Here is a 15,999-nt window from a genome sequence, read left to right as displayed (position 1 = left end):
ATATCAAAGAAATTTGCCAATAAGAAGTGACAGAAAAAGGTCTAAGTTTTTCAAGTAAAAGGTTTTCACCTCCACTATTATCCTCACTGTTCTCTCCTCAAATAGTTTATTAGCTTTACTCTGGATATTGGATGGTGTTTCTCCCTATTATATTAAATCAACATGATCGGAAGAACCCTTCTGTTTCTTTTTTTAACCAGACAAAAGAAGAGGATAAAATGGGGAAAAAACCCTACCGTTCTAGCGTAAACTGTAGAGTATACAATTCTTATGGCAATTAATGTTAGCGAGATCCCTTCAGTTGCTCATTCCTGTCAAGAAGAAATAGAAAAGAAATCTGACACAAAATGACAGAGTCAAGCCACCGTTGGTCCCATGCACAAACAAGGGGGCTTCCATGTCTAAGATCAACTCAATCTACAAAATAGACATAAACCCATTTGATAATTGGCTTAATGAGCAGAAGGCAAAACTGACACTCTTTTATTTGTGTTGCAAGGAAAACCCCATTAGATTCCATTAAGAAACAATCATCTTTATTTCATCACTGTTTTTACCTATTTTTAATAGTTCAAATTGCAGGAAATCCCCTTCCACAGGAGCATTTTTGAATCTGGAATCCTGCTGGAAAAAATCATTCTAGGACCCATGCAGCACAATTTTGTGCTTTTAGTCTTGAATTTAAGTTTCCACCTACAATTTCAGTTTTGCGTTGGCATTGTCTCTGTATCAGCATGTTAAGGAATGTCAGAATTTATCAACTGTGAATATCCTACTTTTAAATATATCTTCAGGTGTTATCAAGTCATCAACTCCTTTTCCTTTTTTAACTACAACTCTCTCTCTCTCTCACACACACACACACACACACACAGAGAGAGAGAGAGAGAGAGAGAGAGAGAGAGAGAGAGAGAGAGAGAGAGAGAGAGAGAGAGAGAAACCATGAATAGGAAGCTTCAGCAGTTATTGAAGAAAAAGAAGGAATGCAGAGTACGTGGTGTATGTATGTACATGTGAGTGTGCATTTGGATTTGAAGGTTTAGTTGCTATTTGGTCTAAAAGATTTCATATTAGGACATAGCAAGCTGCCAAGTTGTATAATGACCCTATACAAACTGTCTTAGCACATAAGAAGACCTATCTATTGCAAATGGATGGGCTATTGGTTTGATTTCATTGTTTGGTACCATGTGGCACTTCAAAGCTTTGAGATTTTACTGTATTTTCTTTTGTAATGTTGTATGTGAACATTGTAGATAAAATGGTGTTGCAGGTTTTTGATGTTTGTCTACTTTTAGGTATCTGGAGATCATGGAATTTTGGGTGCTTAACTGGATATTTTTAAATATCAAAATTCCATCTTGTGAGAATTCCTATATTGGAGAACATTATTTGCTGCAGTGTTGTGATTTCCCTTTTTGTTGACCTTATAACCATGATAGTGATATTTTCCTGTAGTCACTCAATTCTTATTTTCAATTGCATTCCAGGTTGGATATTTCTGAAGACAAGTTTCTACAGTACTTTTGGGATTGTTGGAATAAACTAAAGGTACTCAGTTTTGCTCTTTCCTGACTGCATTTATTTGGTTTACTTTGAAACACGCATGAATCCCCTAAACAACAATGTTGATACATGTTTCAGCTCTAGAATATAGACCAAGATAAAACTTTTAATATGGACATTCAACTATGGAAAATAAAAAAAGCAACCTAAACAGTCATGAAAAACCTCGAGTATATTGTATTGGTGAAGCTTGTGTTTTCTAAATTGACTTGTTATGATTTTTGACTCAAATGTGGAAAGAATATTGTGATAGTGTGTGAGAGAGTTGGGGCACCGGGTACCCAATATATAATTTATATTAAACAGACAAGATCCAAAATGTAAAATTTTGACATGGTTCTGCATTTTAAGGGTTTCATCGTTCCTATTGAATTTGATCTAAGGTCTGATTCAGAACTCTTAAATGATGAAATAATATGAAAAATAGTTATGGAATAAGGAAAATTCACATATTTTCTTTCCAGAGTCCCTAATGTTGACTTTAAACAATTTTGTATAGTGTTTTAGGATTCATCATGTCTTAAAAAAGCCCAACCAGATCTGTTCAATTTTTGGACAAAGGCAATGTTCAATTTTCAAACTCAATTTAGTGCTGAAGTTGTCAAATCTTATCTAAGTTTCTTGAATATATACATACATCCAGAATGATGGAAACAAAATATGCAAAATGAAACATGCAAAAATGGGGTTTTCGGTTTTTTTTGGTTTTATGTTTAAATTCTGACCGGACAAATGTAATCTGCGTGCTTGATTTCATGGGGATTGGCTCTTGGTGTGAAGCTGCAGCCACTGCCTTGTCAGGGTCACCTGTTGCACAAAAAAAACAGAAGAGGAAGGAAAAGATTGAAGATAGAATAGGAGGTCATATCCAGCCCCTGGAGAAGCATTAAAGTGTGCTGGTTGTGGGCCTCGTCTCCCTCTCATGCCGCTGCCTTATGGTGCAAATTGACAAAAGTGAGCTGGATGCATAACTGTAGGTGGACAATATGTTGGAACATATCTCCAATAGCAGTTTGAGCACGAATGTCCTTGCTTACCACACATTTGACATGTAATATTCTTAACGATTGTCATTTGTGTTGGAAGTATGTGGGTTAGGAAGAATTCCTTGATTTCGGTTGTCATGTTGATTTCGGCCTCTTCCTCGCCCACGATTCGAGGTTGCAACAATCATTACTTCATGACTAGGATTAGCTTTCTCCTTTTTTGTTGAGATGCTAAAATTCGATTCAAATTCAAGTAACATGGATCTAATCAAGTCAAAATTACCTCTTTCTTGAGATCCATATACATCACTTTAAACATATTGTACTCATCTCTCAATCCAAAAAGGGTCCGGCTGCGCACATCCTCATCCAACACTGGACTCCCTACAGCTGCCAACTGGTCTGTGATATACTTCACTCGATCTAGAAATTCTGCCACATTTTCATTTCCTTTCTTTAAAGAACCAAACTCATATTTCAAATGATACACTTTAGGAGTTGCTCATACCACCTGTGAAGGACTTCCCAGAGTTCCTTTGCTCTTACTCCTTTTAGAGTATGTAATAGAACTTGTCTGGAAAGAGTTGCCATGACGAAGGCCACAACATCTGATCATCTTTGAACTAGGCAATGTGATCTGGATTTTTAATGTATATAGCTTGCTTGGAGTCACCTTTTTTGACTATCTCCTTATCCTTTTCCTTTGATTTTTCTTTGGTAACAAGCATGAATTCCAAGGGGGCAAATGTGGATCCATCGAGGTGCCCCATTAGGTCATGACTACAAATGAATGGAATAATTAGCTTTTTCCAGGTTATGAAATTAAATTCATCCAAGTTTTCAGAAACAAGTTGGTTCAAGAACGAAGAGGTGAGGGAATGTGAAGAAGACATTGAAAATAAAAGTGGATGACGGTCCAAGTTAGAATAAAAATTATTCAGATGTAATAACCTCGATTTTTTTTCATTAATTGTTTACATTTATCTGAAAATAATAGGTATTTTTCTAAAGATGGGCGTGAGATCCGTATTTCGGATCCAAGATCCATAAAGGATCCATATATATACGTATAATAACATATATATATATATTTAGAAAATGACTAAGGATAATATAAATAATATTAAACATAATATATACATGTACATAACTAGTTAATACGCGGTTCTGCAGGTGGATCCATTTGGATCCAACGGGCGGATCCACACTGCGAGACGTACGGATCCAAATTGCGGGCAAACCACGGATTCACACTACAACTGGGACCCTGACCCTGACTCGGGCCACACCCCGTTACTGTTAAGTGGTTTAAAAAAAAAAACAAGAGAAGCTCTTAGACCCGGGTCGGACCCGACCCGGATCCGTAACCCGATAGGGTTTTTAAAACCCGATATCGGGCCCTAGCTTTTAAAAGAGGGGGAAAGGCAAGAATCGTGCCTAGGGCACGATTCCTGCTGTTACCAGAAGGGAGGAAGGGGGTCGGTTACGGCAGGCGTAACCGAAACCCCGCGCCTCTCGGCAAGAGGGGGGGGGGTTCGGCGATAAAAGGGAAGTGGAAGAGGGGGTTTCACCCTCTTCCCTCGTCTCTCTCTCTCTCTCGTCGGCAAGGAGGTGCCGCCAGTCTCATCTCCGGTGGAAGCACTCTCCTCGCAACATCCGCAGCCCCCAAGCGTTGGATTTTTGAGGTACGGGTTTTTCTTTTGAGTTAAGTGAGGAAAACGAACATGGATTCGATTTCCATGAAGTATTTTAGTGTAAAAGCATGTGGGTGAGTAAATCCAAGCATTTACTCTAGGATCCATGGATGAAATCCATGTGTATTCATTTTTTTTTGTATGCTATTGCTGGATAATACTCATGTAGTGGTGTTTTTACATTAAAACAGAAGGTTTGATCCATAAAAAAAAAATGTTTTTCTTATGTATGTGCAGGCTAGTATTTTCGATCCTTATGAAAAACCCATATTAGGGATTATTAGTGCTTGTAAATCTGGAAATAAAGCCAAAAACATGGTTGAACGTATGTTATGACTAATATTTGTTTCATGACCCGGTTATGAACTTTATAAACTTGAGTATGTTTGAGTTATGCAAGCATACATGCTGTTCTGAATTTTTTTTAGGGATTTTGGTATGCTGTCAGCATTAAAAGAAAAAAAAAACATATTTATAATGTGGGCTGTTGGCCGCAGCAGGGTGCCTGGCAGCCCAACCGAGATGGGCTCAGTTGGGGCAGCTGTCGGCCCTGCCAGGCCAACCATGGGCAGACCTATTGCAGGTCTGCCAGGCCAGCCAATCGGCTGGTAAGCTTGGCAGCCTATGTCAGACATTTTACACAAGGCATTTTCTAGGCATATTCGTTGACATGTTAAACCAGAATTTTATTCTAATGTTTTTCTTATTGTTTATACGAGAATAGCACATACCGTTGAATGCTTCATGTCAATTTATTTTTGAAAGACTCATAGCAAATTTGTGATGCCCAGAATCAGTATATACGTGCCTGTAACTTAGTGTTCATGTGTGTATACATGAACATGACATCTGACCTTGTAAGAAACCAACCATATACATTTGTATTTAGGTATACCAGGTATAGAATAAACCATGGTTCGTCCCTGCACATTTGAATCTGTTCGAGTTATTTATGTGCTACGTTGCTGGGTTGGCTGGCAGCCCGACTCGGTTCGGCTCGGCTGGGCCAGTTGCCTGTAACTAGATGTAAGTTCTGCAAAGGAAAATGTTTTTTTTTTTGAAGTATGAAATATAAATTTTGAAACAAGTGTTACAGATTTAAAAAAAAAGACTTGTTTGACAGGTGGGTGCCTATTTGGTTTCGGTTGGATCGAGGCTGAACCCTAGTCAATTAAGTCGGCTAAGCTTGAATAGCCAATTTCAAGGAAAATCTTATATAACACTTGATGTTAGTTTAAATATGGAATTTGACTTATAGTGTGTGTTCTAAATTCCCAGACCCTAGTTGTGGGTAGGTAAGTTGTCTTTCAATACATGTTACTAATGAAAAGTCTCATGTTTTGGCTATGTATATCTCTACTTGTGTTATGTATGTTCCATATGCCTATAGGTTGTGTTATGCTTATTCAGGGTGTTATCCTAAAAGATATGGCACGTGCTCACCAAGAGTTTGTATGCGTCTCAGAGGGGCGTTATTGCATGAATATTCATATGTTTCAAATGGAGATGATGTATGTTTTGCAGATATATGCATGTTCGCATTCTTTAAAAATTTAAAGCTTATGAATGAAAGCCTAATTGTGAATAACTACACATAAGCACATGCATATGACAAGAAAAAATTGCATATGTTTTATGAACTTATTGTTTCATGCACATCTCAAAGTTTGCATACATGAGGCATGTAGAAAATAATGCATAGAAGCATGTGATTGATGGTTTTTTTTCTTATGAGTGCATCGATGGCCAAATGGATCATCAGGAGGCTGGGTGAGCCTCGAGAACAGGTTGTTCTATGTTTTAGTTGTTTTAATGCATTGCAACAAATCAAATGTGATATTATTGTTTTACCGCACTGGTCTCTGTTGCCACGGTTGTGGTCCCGTGAAGAGTTTGACATGCTGTTTTGCAAGCTTATGTTATTAAAATTTTTACATGTTGATTTGCAAATCTAAAAGAGATGAATTAATAACAAGATAAAAGAAAGTAAAGAACAATGTAACTCATGCCTCCTTGATGTCCCTGCTTTGGTGTGGGAATCCTGGACGTTGCGGTTTAGGGAAACCGTGAGGATACAAAAACTCCGTGAGCGTTGTTGTTGCTCCTGAACCCGATATTGAAGTTCTTCTCCTGACCACGGTTTTAGGGAGAGCCCGCCACTTTTTCCTGGGGGTGGTGTGTTTTGACACAGTTGTTGTTTTGGTATACCAATAAAGTGGCGCCAGTGGATGCTGTTTTCCATGGTGTCCCCGACTTTGGATGCTGTTTTCTAAGGTTCCGATGGATGGTGCTGTTTCCTGATATCGGTCGAGGGCTAAGTTTGAAACCCGGTAATAAAATACAAATTGTGTGCTAAGCTACCCCGGGAACCCTACTTGACGTCGAGGGCTGTACCCGTTTGGTGTATCCGCGGGCAATGGTAAATTAAAAAGAGGAATTTAAAGTTGTGTGCATTTAATAGGACATGCATATGGAAAGAGGGAAGCTTAAATGAAAGATAATAAAGGGTTTATGCATTGCACACAAATAATGCATATTCCTGCTATGCATTAGGAACCATCGTCTTATGAATTGCTTATAATAGTATTCCTCAAAAATACTACATGGATCTTATTTATGTTTTTTTTCTTATTTGATTCATTAGGAAAACCTGTACGCATAATTCTTCGGATTTCTGACCCTTTCATTTTATTGGTTTTTCCCAGACACTGGTGATTAGTGAAATAAACTCGCTTCTAAGGGAATACGAGGGCCACATTTGCTTCAAACGGCTTCACTTACGGACAAAGTGACTCTACTTTTGTTTTATTTTAGTTTTTCTTATTTCCTGCAAGTTGTTATTTCACTTTTAACATTGAGTATGAGACTCTTATTGATTCATTAATAAAAGAGTTTAGTTGGTTGGTTATGGATGATAAATGCACGTTTGTTTGTGGTGTGTGGTTATCCAACTGAAATTGGAACTGTAGGGACCCAGGTCTCTGGGAAGTTTTCCGGAACTCTTAGAATTTTTTTTTCGTATTTTTCAAAGGTATGAGTTGGGGTCGTTACAGATTCAGAATACACAAAGAAAATATGGATTCAGAGATGTGCGTGGGGACCAAGGAGAATCTGAATTTAAAGGAGAGAAAAAGTTCAGCCTTATTGGGTGGAGATTTTGCTGACAAGTGACAAGCACTATGAAAGAACTTATTTGGTCAGATCTGATTCATATCTGGATCACATAGCCTTAGGTTAATCTAAATAAGGAAGACAAGATCAAAGAAGACTGAGTTTAAGAAATTGAAAGATCTAGATTTGATCAAGAGTGATCAGATCTAGGTGTGATACCCACAAATTTTCTGGGATTATAAATAAACTAGTTTGGAATAATTAAAGCAATTAATTATCATGCTCTGGCTAATTTATTAGCTGTTATTATCGAATTAATTATAGGTAATATTTCAGCATTTATTAAAATTGAATCTTGGATATTTAGCGGTTACAATCAATAATATATTTATCTAAAAAATTTCAAGGGAAATCCGATTATCAAAGGAACTACTAGATTTTTATTTTTACTGGATATCTAAATATTAGATCCATTAAGTGGACCCGATCTAAATTAAATAGCTAACTTGAGTTGGATCATACCCAAATTAAACTAATAGAAAAACCAAGATAAAAATCATATTTTGTGACAGTTGAGTGCACGATTGCGTCTGCATCGAAAGTTCGAAGAGAACAGAAGTGATTTCGTTGAAATCAGAGTTCATACATACTTAAAACATTCCCGACAACTCCAAGGGCATAATCATAATTTTAAAGGTCAATTTTATGAGTTTTGAACATTTGGTCGCATTTGTATCGAAAATCCAAGAACGGTTATGATTTCATCAAAATCAGAGTTGTAATGCATTTGAAACATGCTCGGCAAGTTTTAAAGGCAAAAAAGTAATTTCAAAAAATTTTGAGAACCGTATAATCTGTAACGATCCTAACTCATACCCCTTAAAAATTGCGGATTTTTTTTAAATCAATTACGAAAATATTCCCAGAGACCCGGTGCCTTTACAGTTTCACTCCCAATTGGATAGCTAAACACACCACAAGAGATCTTACATTTATCATTCTAAACCATAACAACTCATTATTTATTAATTATGAAAGAAAGAGTATTTAACAATAATTGCAAAAAACATATCAGAGTTATTTAAATGACATAAAAGTAAATAAAAGAAAACTGAGCTACACTGTCTCTCTGTGAACTGTCTAGCGAAAGTGTGACACTCGTAGTTCTCTCAGAAACTAGTCGCTTCACTGATCTTTTGCGGCTGCGAAAACCACAAAAATAAGGGTGTCAGAAATTCGAAGAATTCTGCGTACAGGTACCTCTAATGAAATAAATGAGCATAAAAATACAGATAAGATTCATGCAATAACTTAGAAATATGCAATTATGACAAATTCATAATTCAATTAAGCATTCATGCAATAAGAAACAATTATTAAGCATGAAAGAACATTTAATAAATAACAGGGGTCACCATTTAAGCAAAACAATCATTTAACATGTATAAGAGAACAACATCATGCAATTACCAACATGTAACAATTAAGAAAACAGGTAAATATGCATGATCTAATGCATAGCAGGAATATGCATGGCTTTAGTGAATGCATTTGTAAATTATTATATTTCATTATAGTTTTTCTTTCATATGCATGTCCCTATTAAATACACACAATTTAAGTTCCTCTTTTTAATTACCGTTGCTCACGGATACACAAAACAGGTAAAATTTCTCGAGGTCAAGTAGGGTTCTCAGGGTAGCTTAGCACACAAGTTGTATTTTATTAATGAGTTCCAAACTTAGCCCTCGACCGAATCACCTTCGGAACATTAGACATCCACATCTAATGTCGGGACACTAAGGATCTCTACATCCAATAGTGCCACTTTCTTGGTATACCAAAACAACAGTTGTGTCTAACACACCACCTTCAAGTAAAGTGACAGACTTTCCCTAAAACCGTGGCTATGAGAAAGAACCTCAATATCGGGTTTAGGGGTAATAATAAAGCACACAGAGTTTTTGTATCCTCATGGTCCCTCAAAACGAATCTCTAAAATGCCTATTCTTTCGATGGAAAATCTCAGATCGTATATTATACTGTTTTTATTTATTATCTTTTTATTAAAAGCCAATTATTAAATTTTGCAATTCAGCATGCAAAAGCAAAGGCAAAAGCTTGCATCTACTCCTGCGAGAGTCATCACAAGACTCCCGACTGTGGAAAAACATAAAACAGTGCAATACAATGCAATAAAAATAAATGTGATTTTTGCGATGCATTTAAAAGTAAATAAAGAAGGAACATCCAGTGCTCGAGGCTCTCCAGGCCTGCGATGATTCACTCAGATTATCGATGCACCATATGCAAAAATCATGAATAACATACCATAATGCATTACTTCTAAATGCTTCTCAATGCACATTCATAAATGCCATTTAAAGATGTGCTTAGAACGATAATATGCATGTGCATGAATTCACAACCCTATATTCATTGCATGCTTTCATTTGATTCGCACATTCATGTCATTTGCATGACTTCATTTAATGCATTTATTAATGGCAAATGCGTGCTTTAATTCACATACTTGCGTCACATGCAAGTCTTCCTTCATGAATTTCTTTAAACATGTGACCACTTAGGCAACTATACATATGCAACTTAATAAAAAATTTCAGATTTTATACAAGCTTACAAAATACCCATGTAGTTGACATTGCATTTGGACATTGATCATGCACAATTAGTTAATCATAAACATGTGAAAATTCCGTTCTAGCATGCACATAGCTGAAGCCTTTACAATGGCCAAAAATCTGGAAATATACAAAGGCAGCACATAATACATTTTTTTTTTTGTAAACAAAACAAGAACCGAGCCCCCTCTGTATGTTTTTTTTTTCTATAGGGTTCACACCCAGCCGACCCAGTCGGCTGGGGTTCCCAGCAAGCCCAGCTGACCTGAGTCAGCTGGGTCGGGTCTGACCAACCCTGCCAGGCTTGTCCCAGTCCTGCCCAAGGGCCAGACTGGGCCAGGCAGGCTTCTGACAAGCCGGGTTGGCTGAGTCAGCCCAGCTGACCCTGTCGGCTGGGTCTGACAGCCCATGCATAGGCCCCAGTCCGGGCCTGTGTGTGCTGTCAGGGCTGAACAACCACCATAAAAAAAATTATTATTAACTCTTTTTTTTTGTTATTGATTTGACCTGGGCCGGCTCAGCCGAGCCACTTGGCTGAGTCCTGAGGCTCGGCAGGACTGACCAGGCCTGCTGGACACAGTCCAGCTGGGCCTGGCAGACCTTTTGTAGGTCTGGCCCTGGTTCGGCCAGACCGTGAGGTCCCCAACCAGATTGTATGGGTCCTCGATGGCCCGTTGCTACTCATTTTTTTTCTTTTTCACAAAAAACCAAACCATGTATACACTATACATATTTATATGCATGAAAAACAGGTATTACAGAGCCAACATGCTTTTACTTACACATTTTCTGAGCAATACATGCATACAACATATTTTTAACACCTATCTTCACGCATTAAGTCAACCCATAACAAGATCCACCCATGAAAATCGATTCTCACCCAAGAGGGTTCTAAAAGGACCACTCCTACCAATAAATAAAATTTTGTTATCATATGTACAATTTTTTTTTCAGGAAAAAGATGCAAGAAAAAAACAAGAATTCAGCCATGGAGGAAGATTCATAGATCATCCTCCATGCGTTTTTTGAGAAATCAACCATAAAAACGTTTTTCCCATGGATTTCATCCAAGATATTACATGAAATCGAACCGGCATTCGATTTCTCATCTATATTCAAAAGAGGAGACCCGTACCTTAGCAAAAACTTGAAAAAGAATAAGAAACAATGGTGGATCAAGGGTTGGATGGCTGGAGAAGAAGACCCTTCTTCTTCCTCTCTTTCCCTTTCTCTCTCTCTCCTCTTCCCCTCGTTCTTTTTCTTTTTCCTTCTCTCTCTCTCTCTCTCTTTTCTTTATATAATGAGTGAGAGAGGGGGTGACGCCCCCTCCTTTTTCTCCAGCCCTCTCTAAGAGAGTTTCCAAAAGATGAAACTCTCTTACTCCCTCTAGTTTCCAAAATTTTTGAAACTCTTCAAAAAGTTGACTTTTTCACGTTTGGTAATTTTTTTCTTTTTTAAAACTTTTAAAACTATTTCTTAACCTCTCTTAAGCAAAACTAAGGACTCTATTAAGAAGTCATATTCAGCCCAAAAATAGAAATTCAGAATTAATATTAATAAATAAATAAATAAATAAATATTAATTAATAAAAATTATCTAAAAACTTTCAAAAATATCCAAATTACCCCAGAAGGCTCCCTAACCTTATTAAACCCCAAATTAAAACTTTATATTCAATTTAAAGCTGAAAAATCGTGGGGCTTGGATTTGGATCCGGATCTAGATCCGGATAAAAAAATCCAAACCCATGCCCAAAATGAAAATGGATCAAGATCTGGATTCAATTCAGATTAAAGTGGGTCTTACATAAGGTCCAAATTTATAATAATTTGGATCTTATGCATTGGATCTAATCCGATCCAACTTCGGATCCGTTTTGACAAACTGCTCAATTTTCAGAAAAAAGCAATTTTTGGGCCAGCCGAAACTCGAATTCAGGAAAGTAAAACACTGTTACGCTCAGAATTTTGAGATGCATCCAACGACATATAACACTAATATCAAATTTCAAATTTCACCCGAAAATAACCTGAATTTTGCTCGAATTTAAAAGTCGAAACTAAAACTCTTTCTCACGCTTCGTTTGGCTCGCCTCGACCTTGTCGATGAGACCTGTGTCAAGCCCAGACTTAAAGACTTCAGTGTAAAAAATCGAGCCTTAAACGATTTTTCTCCCAACAACAACAACAACAACAACAACAACAACAACAACAACAACAACAACAACTACGCCTTTATCCCAAAACAATTGGGGTCAACGATATGAACCAAAAAAGAAAATCATTTTGGGTCTTCCACATGAATCCTTCTCCTCCAATCATTTCTATCCAATGCCATGTCGTCGGTCAGGTTCAAACGATTTTTCTCCTAGACTTGGCCAAATTTTCGTCAAAATTATAAAATGACTAAGTACCAAAATACGCGATATTACATAATCCAAGGGTCATAGTCATCCAAACCTGAGTTGACCAGTCTAGGGATTTGCATGTCATTATCAATTAATATAAAAATCATTTTAATGCTACAAAAAAGAGTGAGAAAAGAGTACCTTTTTTATTGCCCTAACTATTGTCTTCAAGGTTGTAATTAGCGTATTGTTACCCGTATCCAGTGTTGTTAAAAACGCGCCTCAAGGCGCAAAAAGCGTGCCTCGCCTCGAGGCGAGGACCTTTGTGCCTTGAGACGCAGTAAAAAAGCGTAAAAGCATATAGGTGTACGCCTCATGCGCCTTGAGGCGAGGCACGCCTCATCGTGAGGCGAGGCGCGCCTCATCGTGAGGCGCACATTAAAAAAAAATCGGTTAACCAGCCTCGGTTTGGAAGAAAGCCTGATCCACCGTCTTATTCTCCAATCTTCCCGTCAGATTCATCGCTCCCACAAACAGAATCAGTATCCTTCATTTCTTTTAGGGCATTTATGAATTCCATTGAGTGAGGAGATATGGCGGTGTCTGAGGAAGAATTGGGAACTCAACCTCAGCCTGCGAAGCGCGTCCACTATCTCGCCAAGACCGTCCTCAAGGGCAGCGCCATTCTCACGCCGCTCACGATCGCATTCGCTCCCCCAAAACCTTCGATATCGTCCTCGGCAAGGTGCGTAGCGCGTTCTGGTTCGTTTTCCGCGGGGTTTTTGGTGGTTTTAGATTCACAATTTTTTTTGATAAATCCTGAATTTTGGCGTGATTGCGCATCGAAGTACGAGTTCCTGTGTGATTGAATTGATCTAATTGACTGGTTCGTTTCAGAATTTTAGTGGTTGATCGACGTAACGATGATTTTATGATTTGTACCGACTTCTTTGATCGTTGGCGAGCTTCTATACGCTTGAATTTTTGAGAATTGATGTAGTTCGATAAATTCACGGTCACAGTTGTTGATTGATACAGTTCTTTAATTTCTGTTCTATTGAAATTGGACAGTGTTTTAGGAAGCTGAATCAAGTTCCTTTTGCGTCCTCCTTTTGTTCAAAAAATATTGTGTTTGGCCTTCTGATGTGTAGGAACCTTGCTAGAAACAACAAGAAATATGGTTCATGGGGCATGTGGCAAATAATTCTTAACTAAATGAAGCATCTTCGAATTTCCACTTGCACAAACAACATTACAATATCACATATGAGTTTCATATACCCTTGAATTTTTGTTATTGATATTGAGAATGATGCTTTCACACCTTCGCTAAGCTCTGCAAATAGCTCCAAGTAGCAATGAATGAAGGAAATGGTGATTCTTAAATATTCAAACCTTCATCGGACGATCGCTCCAACTAGGTCTGGGTTTAGTCTTACCGAATTCATGCAACAAGTAAAAAAGTGCATCCACTCCATTGTTCAGTCCAGAGGACTGTTATCAATGCTCCGATTAATATGGTTATTTACACAATGCATTCACCATATGCATTTCTTAGCATTTCATAGGTACCTGCGTTTGTTACCTATATTGCAAACAGTACACACACACCTTCACTAAGCACGACTGTGCACATTGTTCTCCAAGTAGCACTTGATTAAGAAAATAGTGATATCTAATTATTTCAAACCTTTACTGAACATCACTCCAACTAGGGCTGCGTTTAGTCTTACCCAATCTACGCAACAAGTGTCTCAGGGCATCCACTCCATTTTTCAGTCCAGAATCCAATTCATTTACCATGTCAATGCTCCAACCAGTATGGTTTTTTACATAATGAATTTTAATTTTTACAAGGATCAGGCATTCTTCCAAACTGAGGTTGTTAGTGCTAATATGCATTTTGTTGTTAATGTTAGTTTTTTATTGAATGAATGCTCATATTTTATTTCTTAGATACTTACATAGATCAAGTTGTTGCATTAATGTTACTTTTACATGTTAATCTCATATTTTTTCCGTATTTATTTGAGATCTTTTATTTCGTGTTGGTTAGTGCTTCATTAATAAAGCATTTCTTATTTATTTATAATTTTAGATAATTTTTATAGTTTTTTTAAGTTAAAAAAAAAAAATTTGAGGCTTACGCCTCGCCTCAGATTTTGGTGGAGCGCCTCACTACGCCTCAACGCTTTTCACAAGAGTGCCCGTATCGGTCAACCCAATAGTAACACCGTGTCCTAAATTTTTAATAAAAAATTCAAAAAAATGTAAAAAATAAAAACAAATCAAGAAAAATCAGAAAAATTTAGTAAAAATTCTAAAAAATCATATCACATGAAATAATGATGAATTGCACACACTACTTACATAAAATCACATCTGAAGCATTTATGTCTCTATTACATACCACTAGAGTCATTCTTTCATATTACATAAACAAAAGCATCTCACAAGAACAAGTTTTTTAATAAAACATGATACATCAATAATCATAATCATCTTTATTCCACATCGTCTCCACGATATGTGGGGTTTTCATCATCTACCTCTTGTACTCCTTCCATGTTAATTAACTGAATTTCCTCTTCATTCAAAAGAGTCTTTTTCTTCTTCAACCCATGCATCCAATTCATTAAAATGTTCCAAACTGATGGGATCAAATTACTCTTTGTGCCTCCTTGCTGGTAACTTTTTGATTTGCCTAAAAGATGACATGAAAAAAATTAAAATTAGTCGAGTTTTGAATGAAAATAAGAAATAAACTTTACAATTTTATATAACTCTGCCTCAGTCTTAAGTTGTAGTGAATGTAAAAAAGGTCATTGAGCCTTTTGTGCTCTAATCTGTTTCTTCTTTTGGTATGGATTTGCTTGAAGACACTTCATAGAGATAATCCATAGCTAGTCTGTTTTCACTGTCAAACAATCAAAGCACCTTCACCAAAGATATAGTTATTCTCAATAACTTCATGCATGAATCTCATAATTCACTTTTGAATACAATATCTACAATTTCTCTGGGCTTTCTTTTTTGTGCATAGGGATATGCATTCCACTCAGCCGATCTAACACATTTTTTTAGTATAGCTTTATTCTTTACTAAACTTTGCACTTTCAAAAAATTCGCAGATTGCACTACGATTTAACTCAGCACCATCTGTGTACTTTCTCATTAGGCTCAAAACCCATGCATGATTATAAATAAACTTAGTAATTTCTTAGCAGCATTCAACTGTCTGATGTACCTCATTTATGCTGCCAATGTCCTCAAACATGAGGTCTATGCAATGAGCATTAGACAGGGTCCAAAAGAATGACCCAAATTTTTTTGTCAATTTTTTACTTGCTGTCCTATAATTTGCTGCATTATTAGTAATGAATTGTATAATGTTTTGAGGTTTAACCTTTTTCACAACTTGATAAAAAACCCTCAACAATACATCTGTTGTCTTTCTACGTATCTAATAAATCAATTGATTTAAAAAACATGGTTCCTTTGGGGTAATAGACAAAGTAATTTATCAAAGTCCTTGACTTTCTATCTGTCTACCCATCTGCCATGATGCTACACTCAATCTTTCTCTACGACTGCCTCATCTCATCACAATAAGCCTTCACTTTATTCACATTAGCATCTAAAATATTTT

At 36.9% G+C, this 15,999-nt stretch overlaps 1 protein-coding gene across 4 annotated transcripts in view; it reads left to right on the top strand.

Annotated features, from left to right (window-relative positions):
• The window catches only part of LOC149828262 (folylpolyglutamate synthase-like), an 88,426-nt gene that overhangs the window by 14,958 nt on the left and 57,469 nt on the right, over positions 1-15,999 (top strand). For all 4 annotated transcript variants that reach the window (XR_016434264.1, XM_090017483.1, XM_090017481.1 and 1 more), the window contains one exon: positions 1,491-1,551. Coding sequence is in view for 3 of the 4 variants with exons in the window: in XM_090017483.1 (XP_089873609.1) it covers positions 1,491-1,551 (61 nt within the window). In the remaining variant the exon portion in view is untranslated. The remainder of the gene's footprint in view (positions 1-1,490; positions 1,552-15,999) is intronic.

The sequence above is a fragment of the Nuphar pumila genome, chromosome 9, assembly GCF_984573655.1.
Source record: "Nuphar pumila chromosome 9, dmNupPumi1.hap1.1, whole genome shotgun sequence".
NCBI lineage: Eukaryota > Viridiplantae > Streptophyta > Magnoliopsida > Nymphaeales > Nymphaeaceae > Nuphar > Nuphar pumila.
Note: the sequence above shows the minus strand (reverse complement) of the source record. Positions and strands in the feature narration are given on the sequence as shown.